The sequence below is a fragment of the Apteryx rowi genome, unplaced genomic scaffold, assembly GCF_003343035.1.
Source record: "Apteryx rowi isolate R43461 unplaced genomic scaffold, aptRow1 scaffold_5, whole genome shotgun sequence".
Taxonomy (NCBI): Eukaryota; Metazoa; Chordata; class Aves; order Apterygiformes; family Apterygidae; genus Apteryx; species Apteryx rowi.
Genome location: NW_020450760.1, coordinates 9,519,714 through 9,544,600, shown reverse-complemented (window position 1 = coordinate 9,544,600; position 24,887 = coordinate 9,519,714). Strand labels below are relative to the sequence as shown.

Here is a 24,887-nt window from a genome sequence, read left to right as displayed (position 1 = left end):
TTTCTGCAGAGGCTCACTGCCCTTGATACACGCCAGAGGTATGCCTTTTGAGAATTAAGAGAAATACAGTTCAGCCACTTTATTTCTTTGTGATGTACTTTATTGAAATTTATTTCCTAATCTAGTTCTCAGTGTGACTATGTATTTTAAAAGATAAACATACCTATTGTTGTGATGACTGTTCCAGCAAAGAAAAAGGCACTTCCAAGGTCCCAATGACTGCTGTTGTTAGAGGAATTTCCTATGGGACTGACTCCAGCATTATCAGCATCAATAGCATGCTGCAAAAAAGAGGTAACAAATTAGCCTTATGCATACCTTACCACATGCTATGCAAGTCAAGATAGGCTCCAAAGAGAAACCCTTAGGACCACGGGAACAGCTTAGATTTAAACTTTTTATGTGCTGCTCAAATACAATAGCATCCTCTGTACACAAGATCTGAATATATGATTGAAATAGATACTAATATAGATACTTAGGATAGTTGAGATAATAAAGATACAATGTGCAGACAAATGAGAAAAGATACAAAGAGTTGGGAAGCAGAGGACTGATGACACAAAAGAAATCCATAAATATTGTTCTTGTGGCAATAATTGCCAAGGGAAAAATTTCCCAGTGGAAAAAGTTGATGTTAGAAGCAGCAAGATGGGTGGTAAAAACAAATAATATTCATGAAGTCAATTGAAGCTAGTCAGCCAGGGATTTTAATTACCGACAATTAGTAATTGATGAAGTTATTTATATTTTGTGCTAAGTAGAATTTATTTATTTATTTATATCCCATTTGAAACAAACAAATAGGATAACTATGGAAACATCATGGGACAAATTTGTGATCAGTCAGGACTTCCTAGTTGCCATTTTGGACATGATCACATGTCTACCAATACAGTATGGTTCAAAGACCCCCAGCTAGTGCATGAACAAATTAAAACCAGAACAGAAGCTGAGGTAGCTATACTACTTCCAGGTCACTGTCCTGTCTCTCACAGCACAGGATCAAACCAGACAGACATATCAGCTAGCTGAAAGCATTCTTGGGGATTTCTAAAAAGGCATCACATTGCATCATGAGGACATACATATTTGCCTTTCACTGCAACTTTCACTGTACAAAGGATGGTAGAGCTAAAGTCATCTGCCTCCACAGCACAGAATATAAATCTCCCATCATCACCTGGCACAYTCAGCTGAATTGCTCTAAGTTCATGCTGGAGATGCCCTATAACACATATACTCTAGTTGTTTGAAGATCTCATGCAAGCTACTGCCTGTCATAGAGAAATTCAGATCTATCACTCTGGAACAGTATCTAAAATAACTGTCTTACAAAGTAAAACTCACCTTCCCAAATGTTCCCAACTGTGACTCATTTTCAAAGACTCTGAGCAAATGAATCAAGTTTCTCTCTTTCTAGCTCTTATCACTTCCAGCTCTTCATCTCTGTCTTTTTCCTTTTGTTTTTGAGATCTACAGACACCCATTCTGCTCCCTCCCCACTTCATGTTACTGTTACCACGTCAATCCATTACTGCCAGAATGCCTCATCTTCCTTTTTCCACTCTTACTCTGATACTTGTTTCTCCTGCTAAATATTGCCTCTAGCCTTTAGTCTTGGCAGTTTTAGTGAACCTATTGCCAGGTCCAACAGGACAGGCAAAGTGCTGCTCTTACGTCCTCTCTTCATTTTTGTTCAACACAGAATCCCCACCCATCACAACTTCTCATCTGACTTTTCTTCTGCCATTGTCTTAGCCGCTTCTCTTTTTTCCTCTGACTCTATGGTACGTGAATTGTCACTCTGTGATTTTTATTCCAGCTTTTTCTATACTGTCCATGCGCAACCCAAGACTGATCTTTCCATCTTACTATTGCCCTGCTTCTGGTCTGTCCAGATTGTCCAGATTTCTCTCCTGATCTCCTCTATAACGTCATGTTCTCTTGTGCTTTCAGCACTGACTTTCATATACATAGATTAGTTTAACACTTCTATCCATGGCTTTTATGATACACTTCTCTCCTCATTCACCTCTTTCCTCTGATGGTTTATTTAATCACTTTTTCCTTTTCTTTACCTTCCACTTTGCACTTTTTCTTATTCATTTTTGCCTATGTCTCCAAATGACTACACCATCACACAGGTTCCTCTGTCATTTTTTTTCCCTGAGAGCCTTACAAGTCTTCATCACTACAGCTGACCATTTCCCTCAGTCTAACCTCATATTTTCACTTGTCTCTGTGATACCTTTCTTACATGCGGCTAAGACATATATGCATATTTATTCAGTTAAGATCAAACTTAACTCTTCCTCAAACACTTTTCTAACTTATTCCATTCCCTTGGGCAGTCAGTATGTAATCTAAGAGTCATATTTAACATCACCCATTCATTCTGCCTCACCTTTCTCACCTTCAGCAACCACATCTTGCAAGTTTATCCAATACGTTTCTAACATCTAGCTTTTATTCTGGCCACATAGTAAAACTCAGAAGCACTACTTCTTCAGTGTTTAATCTGATTACTGGAACATCCCTAACGGGCTCATCATTGTTCCCCAGTTGATACAGAAACAAAGCTACTTCATCAAACTCCACTGTTTTTTCTCTAAGAACTCTTTTCCTCCCTCTCCACTATGTAACTTCCACAAATTCTTCTGTGTTCTTTTGTTATCCTCCTGCTCCAATCTCTCTGTTCTGATACTTTATTCTAATTCCTCCATGATTTCTCTCTCATGATTATGTTTGCATTTTCCTCCACAACTACTCCTTGCTGTAGAACACTCTGCCCAAGTTGTGAACAATGCAAACTCTTCATTCCCAGCTCTTTGAGAAAATTGATCTCTACCACTAAAGTTCCAAGAAATTATATATATTTCTTCAACAGTTCTTCTTATGGAATGATAATATTAAGAGGCCTAAAGAAAGAAATGTGGATTCATTTGCAAAGGAGGAGGACAATTATATGTATACAGGAACAAGAATAAATATAATTAACCACATATATCCTTACCCTGATCAATTCTCTTGGAAGAAAGATTAGTGTTTTGAAATGAGCTTTGTTGAGTAAGCTGAATCTAGATTTTGCAGAAGAGATGCCAGGGATTAAGGCTGGAATGCAGGACTAGATTGAGGGAATGGAGAATGTCTCCAAGTATTGCAGGACTGACAAGAAGGGGGCCTACACAAGCTCAGGTACAGCAGCGTGCTAATGTGACTAGGCCACAGTTTCAAAGTCATCTTAATCCAAAAGGAATGAACACCAGGAAGACAGAACTGAAGCAGCTGAAAAATACTTTTTTTTTTTTTCATTGGGCTAGTTTCAGCTAATCAGCTCCCCAGTTACTAATTATTCCTCACATGGCCCCAAAAACACCAGGGCCAGCACAGGGGAAGGAGTGGGAGAAGAAGAGATGCAGAGGCAAGAACAGAAGCCAGGTGTGGCTAAGGAGATCCCTACAGGACAGACCTTTTTAGAGTAGTGCTGCCATATGCCAGGCTAAGCTGATTCTGGAATTAGAGCGTGAGCAAACTCCAGGCTGGACAGCCATTTCATGGAGGCAGAAAGCCAGGGTTCCTCAGCACCTGTCCATGCTTCAAAGAAATGGGGATAAAGAGAAAGGAAGTATTTAGGACCAAATCCTTTGAAAGGGCTTCTGTACTGTACAACAACTAGTCGCTGGCTTTTCATGCTGTGAAAGCTGAGATCATTTGTTTGTTTACTCAGAAGAGTGTAAATCAGCATAACAGAGAGGTTGCCTGTTTAAATAGGCCATGACACACTGTCAGCTACCTTGGCATGTTATTTCTGCCAAGGAATGCTGGTTGCCTTCCCCTTGAGTGTGTGAATGTCATCAGGCTAATTACAACACTTCAGTCACGTTTGGATTTACACAGGTTAGCCAGTTTGCGAGGGACAAGCACTAACTCTCCTCTGGAAGTCATGCGAAGCTGGTGAAGTGAAGGAGGTCCCATTGCCATAGGTAGCTTTGAGTTTGTCAGGCTCTCTCCACATCCAGAAAACATGCATTTTTCTTTAAAGTGTGACTGACATCATTCATTTATAAATATCCAGCTATCCCAACACTCTCTCTTGAGTACACAGTATTTTGTATACAGCAATGGATATACTAGGAGGACAGATAGGGGGCAACAAGAGGAAAGCAGCCCTGGTGTGTTAGGCAAACTTACCCTTATCGTCACCCCAACAGCCAGACCTATACGAAAGCATCCCGATAGATGAAGGCAGACAAAAAGGCCACTAACGAAGGCAAGACTCTCCCAGTCCATGCAGACCATGAGGATTTATGACAGCTTCCCATCTGTGAAAGCTTAGGCAGGCATGGCAGCATGACCTGAAGATATGTATCCTCAGGTTATCTTGGAGTAGGGAAAGAACCAATTTCCAGAGTGCTAACAGCTCTGTCAGCAAACCTTCCCCTTGTAAGACATTTTCTTTGGAAAAATTCAGGGCAAGCAGTTACCTGGCATACCTCAAAATGATGAAATTCTCTTTCTTCCCATTCAAGAAATGTATGTGTTCTAAAGCCAGTATGCAGATAGGAGTGAGAAAATGAGAAAACTATCAAAAGTAAATCCAAGCATTCATTTTTTAAAAAATACATATATATCTGATCACAAATATTAGTTTGGTTCCCTGTCCTTGTATAGATGTGTATTTAACTCTCGGCCCCTTCAGCATCAGCACACTACAGTCCTTCAGTAAGCAAAAAAGATTTGGTCTGATGAATCTGCATGGGAGTGAAGGCAAATCCCCCCGAAAAGCCCAGCACAGGTGGTGACACTGGGATGACTGAATACTATATTCCAAAAGACAGTACAATCCAGGCTCCATGTCAATCTGAAAAAGGCTTTTAAATTCCAACAGTTGATATCCAGGCAGCAATATTTAAAAGATATGAGGCATGGAACCACACTGGGCTGCCTAGTTCTTAAAATATAGGACTCAAAGTCCAAAGAACTGTATGCTAGGTTTGTCTTGGGCACTAACTTGCCAGCTGTTAAGAGTTCCTCCCCATAACAGAAGATGGAATCAATATCTCTTGCCTATAGATTACATGAAGGATATTCTCCTTATGCCTGATAGAAAATACTGGGGTTTCACTCTGTCAGGGCCTGGAGGACATTCCTCTTCTAGGAATTTAGCTGGTTGAGTGCAAGGTCAGCTCCTTCGCTGATAAGAGCTGTTGTGAAGAAAGCTAGATGCCAAGCTGCCCCTTCTTTCCCTTGGGAGCTGCTTGTAAGCTGAGGCTTCACCGTTGGCCCCTGCATGTGCAACAGCGCAGCTGGGCAGCAACTACGTCTGTGCCCAGTCGCCTGCCTCCACGAGTCTGGCCCTGATCCAGACCCGCCGGCTCAGCTTCCCAGCTTGACCTCAGACCTGCTTCATCACTACAGACTTGCTGAGTGAAAACTGGACTGTGTCTGACCCTGGTCACTGTCTCTGGCCCTGATCCTGACCTGGACTTGATGCTCTGCCTCCTGGCTCCTTGTTGGTCAGGTCACCTCTGGCACCTGCCCTGTTATCGCACTCAGCTCTCGGCTCACCTTCTCTTGCAGAGCAGGCAGCCCCCACTGCTCCCTGACACACTACTACAAGGGAAAACTTACAGAGTTATGAGGATCCCATGCTGTCTAACCATTCCTGATATTTTTTTCTCTTTTCCTAGGAAAGTGTATATTATATGAAAATATTGTGAATGATATATGAGTTTTATCATTTTTCTTATATATTTATATTAATATGTGTATATTATATATTATACTATAAGTTATTTATTATATGAGAATTTGTGAATATTATATGAAAAAATATGGTGACATATATATTTACAGCATTTTCAGTTACACACATCACTGTTCCTCACATCCCCCTTAAACAGGAATGTTTGCTGTTGAACTGCTACTACAAATCAGCTGAGAGCTTGCAGAGTTGCATCCTAGGTCTACTACTTTGTACTAATTTACTGAATGTCTGCTGAAGGAAAAGTAGATCACACACCAGCTGCAGATGGTTGCACACATTCTGGAGGGCAGGATCAGAATTCAGCAAGGGCTTGATAAATAATTGCCAACTCCATCCCCCTCCCCCCAAAATCAAGAATTGAAGTACAAAATGATCAGCCTACTCAAAGCTACGCATGATGTCTAAAAGAAAGGTAGGATTCATCTGGCAATTTTCTCCTGAGATTTTCTGGCATTTGGTCTCTTAAGGAAACAATCCCAAAGTGACAGTCCAATTGGCCTGAACAACGTAACCTGTCACAAATGCAAGTATCTAAGAAAATGTGGAAGAACATAGGTAGCTCATGGGGAACTGTTGACAGATTTGATGATCAGAGATGAAACCATTATTTTTCTGACAACCAGGACTAGCTAGCGCAGGTATGTGCTCTGTCAACATAGTTTTATCGCTGTGCATTCAGGAGCTAGATGGGTCAACCCTAGCTCAGGAATCTCTGGAGTATGCAGTGGACCCTGAGACACGTTGCAAGGTAATGTTCTCATCTCATCTTGCCTGGAAACTAAATAGTAACATTTCAAAGCAGCAAGAGATTTTTCAGTGATGGTGTCTTCAGCAGGGAGAGATAAGTTGCATGTGGGCAGGCAGTTGACACACACAGGGCAACACTATCAGGGTAGAATGCAACCTCATGGATGTTTAAGCAGAAGTAGGTTGTTATTTTCCCTTACAAATCATCAGTAGTAGCAATAGTTCCAGTTAGGATTATGCTGTCTGGACAAATAAGGACTATATCCTCTTATCTGAGGGCAATGTAGTTTGGATCATTTGATTCATTCTCATCTTTCCACTAATAATAAATAAATACAGAATTCCATGCATCTTGACCACCTATAACTTCATTGATTGCAACAGCATGTCTGTAGTAAAGTTATTTTTTCATTTCAAATACCAACTAAACTGCCAATCAACATCTTTATAAGCTTACTTGGGCATTCTTACCATCCGGGTCCCAAGGGCACTGACAKCCCTCCCTGTTTGTGCCTACCCCTCAGCCTCCCTTACCCTGCCCAGCCCCAGGCCCCCATTTCAGCCCCGCCCAGGGCCGTCAGTGCCTGCCCCACGATGCTGCAGTGGTGCTGGGCTCCAGCCCCACCATGGCCCTGCCCCTGCCCGGCCACAGACCCCACTGACCCTGACCCATGGGCAACCACCTGGCCTGGACTCAGCCCAGCACCATCACCATGACCCTGCCCAGCCATCATGAGCTGTGTATGACCCCGGTTACCCTCACTAGACCTGACCCTGTCTTGCTGACTTGTGTTCCTGACTTGACCCTGGACCTGCCTAACCACCACAAACTTGCCTGATGATCTGGATGCTGGGTTATCCCCAGCTGCCCCCCCGTCCTGCTCTGCTTCCTTAGTGGGGGCGGAGGGACAGGCTCTGGCCAGCAAGGCCCCTGATCTACCCAGCCATCATATGGTCCTCAGCTACCAGCTTCCTGTCCTTTAGGGAGCAGCCAGCCCTCACTGTACCCTCATAATCACTATCTGATCCCCCTTGGCACATTAGGTACCTTAATCACTAATTAAGACAACTAGCTCAAGAAAAAAGTCTAGAATATGCCCATAGGCAACAAGATAGCTGGGAGCTAATGCAGGTGATGAGGATACAGGGATCAAACAGACTCCTTCTGCTTTCCTTGGGAAGAAATGCTTTTATCTGATTTGCTTATTCATGTTTCTTTAATTTCTCCAGTAGTATCCAAGCATGAAGAAGACAAATCTTTTCCAAGAACAAGCATAATGCTTTTCTTGGTATTGAGCTACTCAAAGGATCCACCCCTCTGTATCCAAGCATAGGAATTTGGTAAGAACAGAAAAGAAAATTCTTGTCATCCCTTTTTCTAGTTCCATTAATTCCTCTCCACAGATCATGCTAATCCAATAATGATTATCTCCTTCCATAATTCTTTTCCAAACATATTCCTATCAAGCACACAGAAGGTTGTTACAATTGTATTTCATGCTCTGATGTTTCTCTATGATGATTATTAAGATACTTCTCATTAGGAAGCAGCTTTTAAAGACTAATTCCTTAACAACTTTTCTCTGTACTCCCCACCTTTCCCCTTATTCTCACTACCCCTCATTCAGTGATTAAAGTATTCTCATTATAATCTCCCATTTACTCCCTCTTCCACAACAGCGTTTTCCAAGGACCAAAATCACCAATTTTTTTCATGAATAACCAGAGGTAATGAGCTTTGAGAGCCCATTTTTGCCTTTCCCACAGGCATCTTCAGGTAACAATCAGCCAGAGAGTTGTCTGCCTACACTTATAAAGTGAGTTGATGTCATCCATGTACTGTTACAGAACAGTTCCACGGGCCAATCTCCAGGCAGACCTACAACATTCAACAGGGGTTGGTGCAGAGGTGTCTAAGTTCGGAAGGCTTAACCTCTTGCAAACATCTCAGCTATGTTCTGGAAATAATGTAGCTACAGAACAGCAGCAGAGTTCTACTATGCTCAGTCTGATCGTAGTATCTCTGGGCTAAAGTGACAAACTAGGGTGTCTGCACCAACTTAGACATGACTCAAGAGATTTGAATTCTTTTTCATATAGTCTTTAGGGTGATAAGCTAAAACAAAGATCAGGGCAGAAGGAAATTTGAGACATAGAGAAAACACCCATCAGAGGCACAGGAAAAAGATTCAGTAATCAGATATTTACCATTGCTTTTCTTCACAGCACAAATAGTCTTTTCCTGTCTTCAACAACAGGCAAGTCTTCCCCATAGTTAACTCAAAAGACTTTTTTTCTGCTCCATTTAGAGCTTTCTTCTAGTACATGAAAGCCATCCAAGTTATCTTCATTCTACAGTGAAACACCTTGAAAAGACAAGCTGGCTTATAACACTAGTGGACCTGTCAAGAAGCTAAAAACTGAAATACCTTTACAGGATGTTCCCTTTTTTTGCTTATCTTTAGGGGAAAAGTAGTTCAGAACAGTATCAAAAGTGCCTATCCAAGATAAGAACTCTTACTGACATAATTAGCCAGTAACATCTGACCAGCTTATTTCCAACACTACTTTCTTTTCAGCTTACAGGCTAACTCATTAGAATTGCTGTAGTCATTAGTGGCCATTGATAATATGACTTTGTTCCCAGGTGTGAGATTTTCTGACTATAATCACTCACACTCCTAAATGAAACCCTGAAGAAAAAGGGAGAAGAAAGCAGCCCACCAGTCACCTAAGTAACTTCTTACAGTAATAAACCACTCTAGCTTATGTCATTATTTAGGGCTTATTACAACAGCTTTTTTTACTCGTACATGATGCACAGGCTAACAGAAAACAGAATATGAACTTCCTTATCAGATCCATAAGAATTACTCTGCTAAAACACATTGATGGTCTTCCTGCCTGCCTCTCCTAATGATGGATACCATCTGATCTTTCAAAAAGAGACATAACCTCTTGAGACATAACCTCTTCATAATACAGTCTAAATGTGCTTTATTACAAAGGCAAAGTGACTTCTTGTTTACCCCAGCTGCTAATAAGCTTATGCCCTAGCATATGGTAGCAAAAAAGCTTTGTAATATTATATTAGCATGTTTAATTACCAATGTAATTTTTATTCAACCATATGTCCAGTCACTTGAGTCTTGCTACCCTCTGTTATTTGTCCAAACGGGTACAATACCACTAAATTCAGTTGAAGCAACCAAAGTTTCATTCTCTTTTAGCACATTCCAGATTTCATGTCTCTCTGACACTGAAAATTCAGCTTCAAAAGTGCTAAGATAAATCATCTGATTTTATCATTTTTTCATTCATATTCACCATCATGCCAACTAGTAGATCACACAAGACATTAAATAATAATAATTTGTTTCACTGCAATAGGTATCTTCAGAAGCAGAAATAGGCTTTAAAAAACATGAAGAGTTAAGAACTTTCACTTCAGATGACTGGGGAAAATGTAGCCTGCACTGTGAAACACTTGATATTGTTAAGAAAAAAAACCCTCTGTCACGGTGTTAGCATTAGACAGACCTAAACTGAAACCCAAGAGATAAATAGAAACTTAAAATACCTTGAATCTGGATTTGCATCTTCCTATGGATTTACACTGCTCTCATCACTATATTGTTTCTGAAGTCTATGAATGAAATTCACAGTCTGGACTCGGCACTATCAACAGGGCAATTCACATCTGTGCCACCAGTTTCAATGGGTTATTGGAGATCAATTTGGAAAGCATGTCTCACCCACACCAATTTTTTCACACCTATACATTCAGTGCTATACATCTTTCTTATAGRTTTTCTAAAGCAGAACGCTTTGAAAGATTGAAATTTAGGCAAAAGGGAGAAAAGAGTCCATCATTAACCTTGCAAACCATATGACATTCCTTTCCTCTCCTCCTCAAAAATTCTTCTTCCAGAGCCACCCCCACAATAAAGGATACAAGCCAGTTCTAAGGTCTCCCCTTTTGTATTTTTTCCATTCTGTGCATTCTCCAAAGCACAGTGCTGAATCATCACAGTCATTCTGGAAAGTATGAAGTATGTGTTTTAAGGTAGTCAGATGATATTAATGATAAATATCTCCCTTAGGGGCAGCTATGTGATGAATGCACACAGCACAGCAACCAGGACCCATGGAGGTTTCCACATCAGTCTGAAATTACAGTTGTAAAGGCAGGTGCAGCATTTGGTGCAATGCAGTAATCCATTGTGCCAGCTAGAGAGATGCCACTTTTGAGATCATCAGCATGAAGGCATGAAAGCATAACGTTAAGCCCAAGACATTGTCTTCAAACAGTTACTCACTGTTCTTATGTGCAAGTCAGTGACAGTCACAGTTTTCTGTATCAGTATACCTGACCACAGCTCTGGATCCAGGTTCACTCCCAGACATTCTAAAGAACCCGAAGGATATCGTTCTTTATTGACAAATTTGTTTCAATATTTCACATCACTTGGCCTTAGGACATTCACATGCTAAGCTGCTACACCCATTTAATTTACCTTTTCAAAATGATTTCCAGTTACCCAGTGTAATGCCTGAGGACATACTGAAGTCTCAAGAGATGATAAGATTTGTTCAGAATATCTGCCTTCTAATGACACAGTATGCCTGTTTATTATTTTTATGTATCCATTTCTGAAGTGAAAGAAGGACAAGATATTGTGTACAACAAAGAATTAAAACAGGTATGTAGCTTAGGCTAGAGAATATGGGCTATTGAGAAATCTTGTACTGCAGTCTCTGTGCAGGAGTCTTTACCATCCTGCTGAGGTGCTTTGCTTGCTGTACCTATTATGTATTCTGTTTTCTGCTAGAAAAGAAAGTATTTTGCATATCTTTTAATAGTGACATTGCCATCAGGGGAATACAAACTTCTTGCTTTTAATATTAAAAAAAAAATTCTGTAATCAGCCAGCATACATCATACCTAAGGTGTTGAGGGAAATTCTAATCTCCACAACACTGTCATGAGAAATGGATCTGAGCCAATATTCCTGACCAGCAGAATTTACACTGAAAACCAACCATGTTCACCTGTCTTTTGAAGACACGACCGTGATCCAAGCCAGCCCTGATCCAAAAGCTGTATAATCGCATCAGCATGGTACTGCTTCCTGCTGAATCAGATTTGGCCCCTTAGCTCAAGTACCAGGCTGCACAAACGAGGACACACAGCTTTCAAATCAGAACGGACCTGTTTTCTGTGAACACAGAGCACAAGCAGGGTAAGCCCACATCTATCTGCAAAGAAACAGAAAGAATTTGTTTTGCCTAGGATAGGCAGCAGAGGATTGCTATCTACACACATGGGCAAGGAAGAGGAAGCAGTTAAGCAAGAGAAGGTTATCTGTGCAAAACCAGCTACACAGAAACTGAATTAGTTTAGGCTGAAAACTAGGAGTATGTTTTTACTGTCACATCAATGAGATACTGGGACAGCTTCCTAATTGAAAGATGAAACTTATAACACCTTTTAAAATGGAGTCTGATCCACCAGGAAAAGGGTTATATAACATGGTTGGGTGAGTGGACACAACAATCCATGGTATAGCTCTGTGATCCTTAAAACAGCCTAAAATCACAATGGAGCTCTGACAGGACACACAACCCAATACTTTAACACATTGTGCTCTTGAAAGGCTCATATACAAATTCAGATCTAAAATAGGAAGTTGAAGTTCAACCTGGGTGTTGGACACTGTTGGAATATATCCTTAGGTATCTCACATTTCTTATCTAATCTCCATTTTCTCCAAGTTAGCTAATAGGTTTCTAGATGGGAACCTAGAAGATACTTTACTGAAGTTCTTATAAGTGAGATGCATAATGTTTTCGTTGTCTAGAGATCTAATCAATGAAAGATAACTCTATCTTTGAATAACCTATCTTGCATGCTATCCCATTCTCCACTTATCCCTATGTATCTGATTTTTATTTCCTTCAAAATTTACTCTAAGGCTTTGCAAATCAGTAGACCAGACTAATAAGTCTTTAGTTCTTAAATGCAAGTTATTTTCTGTTTCTAAATGTATGCCTTCTGCATGATTCACTTACCTAAAATTCTCAGCAATAAACCTGTAAATTAGTGTACCAGTAATATCAGAATTCTTGGCCAAATATTTATTTCAGAATTCCCATCTATCATTTTCTGTTGGCTCACCTGGTTGCTGGGTTTAATCCTGGAGGAATAACTGGGCTTAGTATCATTTGGAAAACTCAGAGATAGGCAAGCCTTTTGTAAATGTCACTTGCCACGAAATTCCATTCCAGATATCAAGTTCTGATTTTCTTTGCATACATTTTTCATCATTCTAGTGAAGATATTTAACGTCTATTTAAAATGTTTTGGGGACACAGTTTCTGTTTCCAGGCCACTAAAATAACTGAAAAAGAGCCTGTTCTTCACATTGCCTATTATCGTTTTTTCTTTCTCTGCACAAGGCAGCCTAGTGCAAGACCCTATGAACAATTTAGTTCCCTACCAGTTCAGCTGATCAATGAACTGCCAAGCTGTTTTTCCTGACTCCCAAGAAATACTGTCTTCTTCACATGGCCTACCTGAATCAGTGTCTCCAGTTCTAGCTGGGTTACACAAACGTGTTCCCGAAGAAAGTCAGCCTTCTCTAATGCTATTGTATTCTTCTGCCTGCTTTCAAAAGGCTGTTCCAGGGCACGGAAGACAAGTCCTCCAGTCACCAAGTAAACTACAACCACAACAAAAATGGCCACCACTGTTTTCCATTTCATGACTGTCTGCAGGCCCTGAGAAGGGGTTTCCATGGTGGCGACGACAGTTGCTCGGGAGGAAACAGACAGTCGTGGAGCTGGATAATGCCCGTTGGTTTTGGGTTCAGGTTCACAAGCTGACACTGGTGAGGGAACAGCCACTGAAACACAAAATAAAAACCCATGTTCAAAATCTGTACGGGTGCGAGTTTGATCTTCATATACAACTTGCCTAAACACCATTTTCAGGACACTTGAATAAACCTTGTTATTCACATGGAATAGAATTTCATCTGGAATGTTCAAAGTGTATTTTATCCATTCATACATAAGTTATTTCAAGGGGGTATTTCACCCATTACCTCTCAATTGGACAGGTCAATTACACAAGCAAAAATTTCAGAAAGATGTGGAAAGCGATTTCTCCAATAAGAACATGAAGATTTGAGTAGGTAGAACATAAGTTGCACAAGGTGACATTTGCTAAGAATCCTGACAGAGATTCATGTCCTTAAATCGTAATACTAATAGTAGTAATAGTATTAGGAAATTTAAACTGTTAATAATCAGTGATCACAACCAGGCCCAGAAAATGCTTTTTGCATATCAAAATGCTGGGTTTGGCTCACCAAGGTAAGCAGGCCCATATTACTCACAGATATTCACAAAAACATCACTTACTTCTGAAAATGTTCTTAAAGCCTGGAAGATTCACAAATTTTAGCATAAATCATTCTTCATTCAAAATATGCTAGATATCTGCAGGTGAAAGTCACCCACATGCCAAGAACAGAGCTTTGCTTTAGTCAAGTCCCTTTTAAATTTAAGAACAGAAATAACTATGCCCCGAACTGGTATGGCCTCTCAGTGCAAATAGAGCATGGTGTACAGCAAAGCGAGCAGAAAAAGATGCAAGGTAGATCTACCAGCTTGGTTCTGAGACACTGTATAGCCACACAACCTCAGCACAACATCAGAGCCAATAAGCCCTGACTCTCACAGCTTGAGCACTGTGCCAAGCTACTGAGGCATACAGATCAAAGCTGGCTTGCCTCCAACTAATTCAGGTGTCTCAGCATCACACATCCCCACTCTCTGTTGCCAGCGTTAGCCATGGCAGGGTGAGCTCAGGTTCCTCAGCATCCACTAGTGTAATGGTACCAAATGCAGTCTTTAGGGAAGCTCGATTCATTTTAAATCAAATTTCTGCTGTAATCCTACTATGGCATAGCTGTCACTGGCCTACAACTTATTTGAAACCAGAYTGGACTTATTTCATTTTAGACTTAGATCAGGTTACAGTGAAAATACAGTCACTTTAGCTGCATTCTGTGAACTTATTCCCAAAGCGCCTTTTCTGTTTTGCTCAGGAACTAAAGCAGAAGGGTTTACAACATCTGAGCAGAGCAGCGCCATACATTTGAACATACAGGTGATTACACCTTCAGTTTGCAGTGGGCTACAACTCTTTCCCAACAGAAACCATTTTATGATGCTGAATAATTTAAACAACTCAGCTGTCTACTACAGCCACATTTTCCTAAAAATGATACACTTCTTAAGCATCACATTGAGGATAGAGCTGACTTGCTAAGCAGTAAACTACAGAAATTGATAGTTGCTTTACACTTACAAAAAATATTTCTTTCCATATGTGAATTGGAGGCTTCAGATAGTAAAAAGATTAGAGAGGACTTCTCTACCCACAAAAAAAGAAAAACATTTTCCAGGGAAAAACATCAGTAGATGATCCCCTTTCAATTTATCTCAGGTTTGAAACACTTAGCGCAGCTGCTCAGTTTGACCATCACCAGGACATTGATGGTTCCCAACATGCATCAGCCCGGATGGAGCGACATCACACTTAAAAAGACACTTCCTCTCATCTCCGCATATGTTTCATGTAAATTCTAAGAGCCTACAAGGGCAATGGGGAGAAGAGTGACAGTATTACAAAGAAGCTCTATTTTTTGCAAAAGAGATCAATTATTTCATTTTCCAAATCTCCTGAAAGGAAATGATTATTGTAGCTGATACAGTGAGCTTCAGCAGGAAATATCAGAAAAGAATGCAGAAGAAATGTAAAATAGAAGGGTTGTACAGCTCTGTAGAGAGGTTAGAACAGGAAACCTCCCTTCCTCTATAGGCAGATATCTTAAATGTGAGTCACAATGTCTCCCTACTAAATTAAATAAATTTGAGTACTCCCAAAAGCGCATGATCAGCTGTTCAGCTTCTCAGCTGATGAAAATCAGTGTAACATGGCTTCCACGATATCAATGGAATTCAATCAATTTACATCAGTTAAAGCCCATAACTATTGCATATATCGTTCATTAACACAAAATCTGAAAATTTGATGAACAATTTTGTATGCCTGAGACTACTTAGTAATACAGTCTTGGGATCCAAGGCTCATCCGGTAGGAAGGGTGCAGGATTCATATAAAGGAAACAGCGTGCTGCAATTTTTTGAACTTTTTGAAGCAGCTATCAAACTAGGTGTGACTGGCATAGTCTGGTGTAGGTTGGGTGAACCTTTCAGTGTGCAGAGATGCCTGACTTTGATACCCCACAAAATGACTTGGTTTTTCTCATGAGAACAAGAATTCAAGAGCTAGTAGGGTTAAAACTGCTTTTGTGAGTTCTCTTTTCTTCTCTGTTAGTATAAATGTTTCTTATTCAAAGCATTAATAACAGCCCCCAGTAAAATCATGGCCTATTTGATTCTCCCTTTAAAGGAAAATATGTTGTACTGATTTAAGAACAAGATGAGAAGCTCAGGGTAAGGAACATGAAATGTTCTTATAAATACTGTTTCACCTGAACAGCTCAATAATTACTGTGCTTTGTTTTCTTATATTTAAAAAAAAGATAATTTTTTTTATAAGAAGACTTGTGTTTCATTTCCTGCTGCTAGTTATAGCTGCTCTAAGCGTATATAGAAACATTGATCCTGAAGTACTTTATATTATATAAATTAATATACAGGAAGACTTTAAAACAGCTAGTTGAGCAACTGACAAATAACAGATGGAGATGGTTTTCTTAACAAAGCTGGTGCAGAAAGCAGAACTGCAGTCAACACCCTAGAGATGTTTCTGGATGGATTTAAAACAGCAGTTTGATATTTTGTTAGAAAGTCAGTGTAGAGACTCCGTCTAGCAGTTGTCTCACTCTCCACTGGCAAGAAAGTGGTCTAAGTGGCTTGAGCGCACAGTAAGAAACCAGAAGTCCTGATATGTAATTGCAACTCTACCTCCATTAACCTGTGTTTTCAGAAAACTGCTACCATTTGACTTTGAATCATGGTTTCCAACTAGAAAGAAGGAAAGTCATGCTTTTTTTCTCTAACTCATGAGTTCCTATAAGATTCTGTATCCGTACAATTCTTTAAACAAACATATGGACATATGTTACATATGAACTTATGAATTCTGTACAAACTTACAGAAGTTTTACAAGTAGAAGTTTTACTAAAATCCAAGAATAGACTACAGTGACAATTTAACAATGTGGAGAGGTATACAAACAGTTTAAGAAAATGGGGGACTCCATAAATTCTTGAATCTGTAAAGATAGTTTAGAAATTACTTGGATAATGTTGGATTGCTTGGATAATGTTGGATTACCTGGATCTGTTAGGGGCTTTAAGTTCATGCAGTGGAACTAAGAACACTGTAACAGAGACTCAAGAGACAGAGAGACATATCTGTAGGAAAACAGGGCTTTATTTGTTCCACTGCTCAGAGAACAATTTGGTTTTTGTTAGCATGGGCCAAGCAATGCTTTTCTTTCCTACTGTTGTTCTCAAAACTGCCATAATACTTTAGCTGAAGCATCCCCAAAAGCCTTAGACAGAAACACAGCGCTTAAAAAATCAGACTGACAGCTTAAGAATCATAAAATCACATACTGCTGAAGATCTAATATCATAATGAAAGGGTCAGAGAAGCTTAACAGAGCTCTTCTGTTAGCTAGCATCTGTAATAGCTTTGGTTAGCTGCTTGGGAATAAAGGAGTTCATTTCCTACACATTGCAAGTTTCCCTGAAATACTGTGATTTGATTACAGGTCAGACCTAGACCACAGGAGCACAGGAAACATTTAGAATATATGCAAAACAATCCCATTTTATTAATCCATGTGTTTCAAAACAAGCTGCTGTCAGAACAGGCTTTTCCCAGAACAGTGTCTTTTCCATGTGTGTTTGTTAAATTATACTGAAGGAGACTTAATCTCCCTCAATAAAAGCAATGATGAAACTCCATTCACATGCATGCGCTGAATTGGTAGACAGGTACCCTCAAAGGAACACACCAGTGTTTTGACACAGACCTTAACCCAGTGAGAGGATGCCAGTGGGGAAATAAAGGGGAGTTCCTCTTTGTTTGGATAAGCTTCAGAATAAAACAACTGAAGATATTGACATTACAGGTCAAATTAAATGTTAGCATCTGTACAGCTGGTCACCTCTAAGAGTACTGCACTATCTGTACTTTATCTGTGTGCCGAATGGTACAGCCAGGCTTCCTGTTGATATGGTAGAGGCTTAAATACCTGAGATTTCTGCTAATATTGATGAGAATTAAGGAACCAAAACTCCCACTCACTGATCATCAGTAAGACCGGGGCACAGCAAAACACTGTAGTGCAACATTATTGCTATTGAAAAAATGCACCATATGACATTGCTTCAGGTTAAAAATTGCCCTTCATTACTGCATGTATGTTTTGCCTTAATCATTTGTTTGTGGCTGATAATTAAACTTTCAAGAATATGATTGCTTGAATTAATAGTTTGTTCTCATTTCATAAAAACAGAAACATGACACCACCACAACCTGTCATGCCTAGAAAAGACCCGCCTGCTAGAAATCTCACTTCTACAGAAGTCAGTAGCATTGTCAAGATAGCAAGTCATTAAAAAAAAAAAAAAGTATAATTTCCTAAGCTATATTTTTCGGGTATAAAACCTATTCTGGCTCCTGAGAAAAGGAATCATTAATCAAGAAAGGTTTTTCTATTTCCTGAGTTGTCAATTCTCACTCTTTATTGGCGACAGTGCTGATTTGGTGTTTTCTTTAAACCAGAACACTAGGAAGGAATGCCATGAGAGTCTCAGCTTTCATTTAGATACTGTTTCCGGATAGCACAGCTGAGAAGAAAGGCTCGTAAACAACATTCAGAAACTGGATGGCAAAAAAAGGATTCAACTTTTACTTCTTTAAAACTCAGGGTTGGGATCTTTTTTTTAAGAAAGCCAGCCATCTCAGGAATTTAAGGACTTTACTCATGATTTCTGAATAACTGTGTTTGGCAATACTACATCCACGATTAAACTTCATTTCTAATACAATCAACTTTCAAACATTGATCTTACTGCAGCAAGAGAGGTTGATGTCGAACACTGAGAAAGAGCTCTCTACCTATAAGGTTTTAAAGGTCTGGAATACATTACAATAAGGAAATACATACAATACATACAATACATACAATAAGGAAATCGATGTTTCTAAGAACAGGCTGGACAAGCTTCTGTCAGAAATAGTTGGTAGAGTTGGCCCTGCTTTATAACAGCATTGTGAACTAGATAACCTGTTACAAGTCTGTGAAATCCAGTTCTAATTTAAAGGGAAGATCTCTAGACAAAGGGGTTCAAACTACAGCCACTTCATAAGCACAGCTTCAAATAAGAACCAAAATGCTGAAAGGACGTTCAACTGGCTTTTAACTCCAAAAATGTAAGTGTGCATCTGCCACACCAACCCATATACTGGCAGCTGCCCTACCCAATAGGCCAAGAACATAGAAGATACCAAAGAAACCTGGTTTTAGAGGAGAGTTTCTCAACAGCTTTAAACCAAGCATAATATTTTTAAAGGTACAGGCCCTCTTCTGCAGTGTTGCTGTCACAATTTTCTTCTACAAAAAAATGTAACTCATGTAATGGTGTGTCTTATTTATTACTTTAATTTTCTTCCATATTCCTTATTTACTTGAGCATGCAGGATTGTACACACATTTTTGCAATAGTATAATAGAATATTTTTGACACATTTGATGGAAGTGTTCTGTGAATCACAGGACAGAAAGGCCTAAAGGGCCTAAAGGGCTTTGTGGGTAATTTGGAAGGATGCAGCTATTTGCCACGTATCAGCGCAGTTGTTTGGGACCTGAGCATTCTAGCTGTAGACCTCTGGTCTTTCATGCTTTATTTCTCTACTGAGTTAATGCACCTAATATATGGAGTGTAGTACCATACTGCAGATTGCTGTCACAGGATTTAGCACAGTATTGCACTGAGGGGATTTCTATTTATACATTCATAAACCCAGCAGTTTCTCTGAAACTCAGAAACTCTGAGTTTCATACACAAGTTGATCCAAAATGAAATGCAGCAGAAAATCATCATGTTTCCACAAGACCAGGAGGGTGCACCCAGTGAACTAGAAAAAGACCCATAGCTTGCAGTATTTTTCTGCAGCCAGCTAATACCTCTGAGATGCACTCCTGGACATTCATCTCCCATTGCAGTAGGGCCATACAAGGAAAACAACAGAATACTTTCAGCTCAAGCAGTATGGCTCTGGTGTGCATCTGAAGGTGAGCACCAGTGTGTTTCCCCATAATGGAATATGATGGGAGGTTTTCTTAAAAAGGAAATTATGCTTTCTTTAAACAATGTTTACATAGTCAAGCACTCAAAATTTCTCATGGAATCTTTCTTATCTTTGTCTTAAAACTAAAATTTTGGTTTGAGTTATAGCGTAGTTTTATCACGCAGTCCAGTTTCACTGAGAAAATTTATGAGCAAATTCTTCCTACAAATTTTGCAAGATCTTAYATTGGGTTATCAGCACTTGTACACCTTTCCTCTAGCACTACTTGATGTGTCAGCATTCCCTCCTGAAGTAATTTAGAAATAGGATATTTTGCCAAGTGTATGAAGTTGCAGAAAAGACACCTGGAGCAGCATAGCTTGGAAACGCCTGTGAGATGCCAGCCATGTCCAGTACAGCTTCCCTGAACTGGCTGCTAAAAATAGGAGGACCTATTTCTTCTAAAATGGATCATGAAGGACTGAGGGATAAAGGGCTCCACTGGCACTATTTATTGTAGTGTATTAGCAGGAGACTCTCTTATTTCATTTTCACTAGTCAGACTATTCTTGTTGTTTGGGTTCCACCCATCCCTCTTCTGAAATGGCAACACACCGAAGCTAATATGAAAAGGCTTTCTGACTTAAGAGTGTGGAAAGGCAGGAAAGCAAGCAGACCACCAGTGGATAGCATACGATCTAGCACTCTAAGGCTCTGGCTCATCTCCAAGCAGAAGTTCCTGGGGGAAATGGGTATCTAGCATTTGCTTCCAATCTCACAAGCTCCCCACAGACTATCCCAAAGTGATTTCAACTACCATCTGCTTGGGTTAAGATAGCAGAGCTGTGCCTGGAGGGTAAGAGGTATGTTAGAGAAAGAGGTGAGGCAGTCGGTCTATTAAGCTGTCAGCTATATGCACTTCTCATGAATATGTCACAAATACAAAGTACATGAGGGTTTTATGGATGAAGGGAATTTGTATGTCAGACAGGAAGTGGGTGAGGAAAATAATGAAATATAGGAGTTTCTGTCCATGTGTAACAAAAAAAAAAATTAAGCCATTAAAACTTCATATTATGAGGACATGTCTAATATTGCCAGGCTACCTGCTTCCAGCCTCCCCTTTTTTTCATCTCTGCTGTGTTTTTTAACAGGTTTTGTAAAGTAGGGAGCATTCATTTAACCAACAAAATAAGCCTTCAGATCTTTACACACTGGGCTCTTGAAAATCTTAAGCTAGTATAGAAAACCTGGCTCTTAGAGCAAAAATCTCAGTAGATAATAATTGTGTCTGCCTTTGTGTTTGTGCAGCATCTTTGTATGATGTGGGCTAATTAACAGGTGGCATTCCAGCTGTGATCAAGAAATGGGAGACAAAGTCCTGCCTGCAGGCTACAATTACATATGGGGCAGAATACTAGTAACCCTGTGGCTGTTGTTCTGGACTGAGGCATAATAACCACCACTGCTGGCCCTGCTCCCTCTGTCTCTCCTCAAGGTGTTCAACTGCAAGATTTAAGCAGTGAAAGAGTCATCGCTAGCCTGATACCCAAGGGGAATTTCACCCTACTGTTTGGACACAACTTTGCTGGAAGCTGCCACTGAAGTGAGAAGCATTACTATTACGTTTACTGTTCATGAAAGCAAATCTTGACACATTGTTTGCTTGGAAAACATACAGAGTGTCTCAGAGCATATAGCTTTGCACTGCAACAGCACCCCACTGGTTAAATCTACCAATGTTTTCCCTGAAGTGGATTTTCTAATGCAGTATTAGCACTGCTGACTTCAGCAACATCTCAACAATGTGCTCCAAATGCAGTTGTCGGTGGCAAGGCATTCAACTAAGTATGGAAAGAGAGACAGGTAAAGGCAGAAAGGGCAACTTACATTAAATCAAAAAGACTGAGTGTGCTATTAAAAAGAAGGTAGCACTGATTGCTTCCAGCTGCTCCTGTCCCAGAGCAGGGCGAGGCAAAGGGAGTAGGCGTGTGGTAGGCTATAAAACTGCATAAAGTGCCAGTGTTTACTTCCTGTTATAGTATAATAGTGATGGCAGTGGAGGAAAAATTCATATATTGAGTTCTCTCTATTGGTAGGGAGAGAAATGTCAGTAATATGTACCAGAGGGAATTATGTCTAACCACTGATTTGGCATCCCTGGCAGCAGCTTTGGGGAAAATGTCATATAAAAAGGCTTCTGCAATATTTGTAGCATTTGTCATGTATTCCCAGCCAGTGCTTGAAATTCTCGGTAAGTTTCCAAAAAAAAAATCTACATAATTCTGTTTCATCAGTTATAATTGAAACATACTAATTAATAGCTCTTGGAATACCCCAATTACTTAATTGATTTGGAATGTAGTTGTTATGAGAAAACAAAAAACACCACTGCTTTATAATATGGCTTTCGATTTTCCTTATTAGCAAACTGGAGTGCAGACAAAAATAAAAAATCCTAAACAGCCAAAATGGGAATGTGGTAGAAACTAAGTAATCAGTGTGGTCTGAGTTAAGGTCTCTCTTTCTGTAGGAATGGCTTCCTAATTATCAAAAGAGAGTCTTCATGTACTGGTGGTGATTGTGCACTGGAGATCAGAAGAACTAACAGGAATTTAAGACTCTTAACTGCTCCTGGAGAGCTTCTTTAGTGGCAGACAAGAAACTTTAGCTATGCAGTAAGTCATTAGAATGACTCTTGCCTTCCACTGAAAGACACTGTCACACCTATTTGATAGTAGCCTTCTCCAAGGAATAAGTCTCATGGGAATCTTCTGCAGTACATAATCCTGCACAGATTTTTTTTTCTACTACTACAGTATCACTGCTTTCATTCAGGTGTGCAGCAAGCTGCCTGACTAAAACTAGATACCTCTCTGTTTGACTTCCATGACAGTTTGCACAAGGGATAATATGGGTGAGAGCACAATGCAATGTGTATTGTTCAGGACCATTTTTTACTCCGAGTCTCTCCAACCGCAATGTATATAAGGATTTTTGGTGAAAAAGTCATCGTCCATTACATCATGCCCTAAGAGTATCAGTGTACAGGTCAGAACTAAAATTATAGTGGTGAACATGGGATAGCTACAGAGAGCAAACAGCCTTTAACCAGTAAAGCCTTTTTGTCATTCACTACTGGAGTTGGGTCAATAGGGAATAAAAACAGTTCATTTGCCTTGTTGAGTGGATTTGATTTTTTCACTCCTTATCACCTTCTCATTTTTCCTTCCCACACATAAGCATTTTATTTTATTCATTTTCTATACACATTTAAGAATTTGGATATTAGTAACACACATTTTCACATAAAGCCAAATGTCAAAGTCTTTTAATATTTCATGTTGGCAGGAAGTTCATACACTCTTAACCAATTAAGGAAAAGGAGCCATACAGTGTGATTTCTCTGACCAGCTTTTCATTACAATTTAAAAAAATTTAAGGAAATCACAATCTGCTTACAGATATCGAATAGCTATAAATTGGGTGTTGGGTAAATTTGCCCAGTTGTGTTACTTATTAATCTGTTTGTGATTAGTTTAACAAGTGTGTAAAAGACTAAAGACTCTATCCAATTACCATTTCACACAGCTATGCCATTTCCCTTTTCTTTGTTTTCAGCAGATTTTTGTGAGGGTATTGAAAAACTTTTCTCTGGGATTCTATCACTTCCCTCTAGGAATTCTAAACCTAGTTTCCATAAAGAGATAAAAAAGAAGTATGTGCAATCTAATTTAATTTTAGTCAAGGAAGTATAATGAGGGAGAGGAGGGTCTGAATACCATTCTTATACTTATTGTACTTCTGAAGGGTGCTACCATTTTTAAACCTAAATTCTTTCAAGAACACAAGAACAGCAGCTCAAGCAAATGGCAAGCATCTTTCAAAGCAGGGAAAGGAAAACCTCACAATGGCTGCTTAGAAAAAGAAATGTCTGCAGGACTAAAATCTCTTTGGACTTAACCATACAAAAAGCAGAAATCTCACCAAGCCAACAAATCCAATCCTAAATCAGTTTTTTATATGTCCTGATTAATAATTACACTAGTGTAACTATTCATTTCTTACAGAGTAAACTCTTCAAAATAGCAGCCCTAATTTCACACAACAGCAGTGTTTAGAGCAGGAAGGTCCCTGTTCTGAGTCTATTACAAATAGCAATAATTATCACATGTCACGGTCTTTCAAACCATTCTGGAAAAATCCAATGCTGGACAATGATCATTCTCCTTAGTCTTACATGTGAGGATTTCAAAAGTATGTTTATGCTCCTTCTTGCAGGCAGATCCAATTTTTATTGAGATCTCCACAGAAACCAACTTCAAGCCAAGAAAAGGCAAGTAGCTTCATTAGCATAGTGCTATGCTAATTAATAGGCTCTGCCTCTTAGCAGAACATATTTGCTTCAAAACAGTGCTGTATCAGACAGGTTTGAGTTCAGAGTTTGCTTGGGTCTGCCTGGCGCAAAGAGCAGAGCTTGGCTCTAGCTGAGTAAGACTGTGCAGATACACCTTAGACAAAAATCAAATTGCTTAACAAAGATCACATGACAGGGTAGCTGGCAAAAGACAGCTCAAGTCGGGATGCCTCCAGCAGGTGAATGCAGCCAGGGAAGTGCACATGGGATGTGGCTATGGAGGATCCTCTTTTACCCCTCCTGGGAAACCTGCATGCTCGATCACCTCCCTGAAACGCCTGTACACCAATGCACGCAGCATGGGGAACAAACAGGAAGAACTAGAGATCTGTGTGCAGTCGCAGGGCCATGATCTCATTGCCATTACAGAGACATGGTGGGATAGCTCGCATGACTGGAGTGCTGTCAGGGATGGCTATGTACTTTTTAGGAAAGACAGGCCAGGAAAGCGAGGTGGTGGAGTTGCTCTTTGTGTGAGAGAGCAACTGGAATGTATTGAGCTGTGCCTAGGGGTGGATGAAGAGCGAGTCAAGAGCTTATGGGTAAGGATTAAAGGGCAGGCTAGCATGGGTGACACTGTTGTGGGTGTTTACTACAGGCCACCTGAT

The 24,887-nt window shown here is 39.9% G+C and overlaps 1 protein-coding gene across 1 annotated transcript in view; it reads right to left on the bottom strand.

Moving 5' to 3' along the window:
- KCNK10 (potassium two pore domain channel subfamily K member 10) overlaps window positions 1-24,887 on the bottom strand; it is a 69,257-nt gene that overhangs the window by 26,438 nt on the left and 17,932 nt on the right. The window contains exons 2-3 of the mRNA XM_026079640.1: window positions 13,094-13,422; window positions 164-281 (exon numbers count right to left, since the gene is read on the bottom strand). Of these exons, the coding sequence (XP_025935425.1) occupies window positions 164-281; window positions 13,094-13,422 (447 nt within the window). The remainder of the gene's footprint in view (window positions 1-163; window positions 282-13,093; window positions 13,423-24,887) is intronic.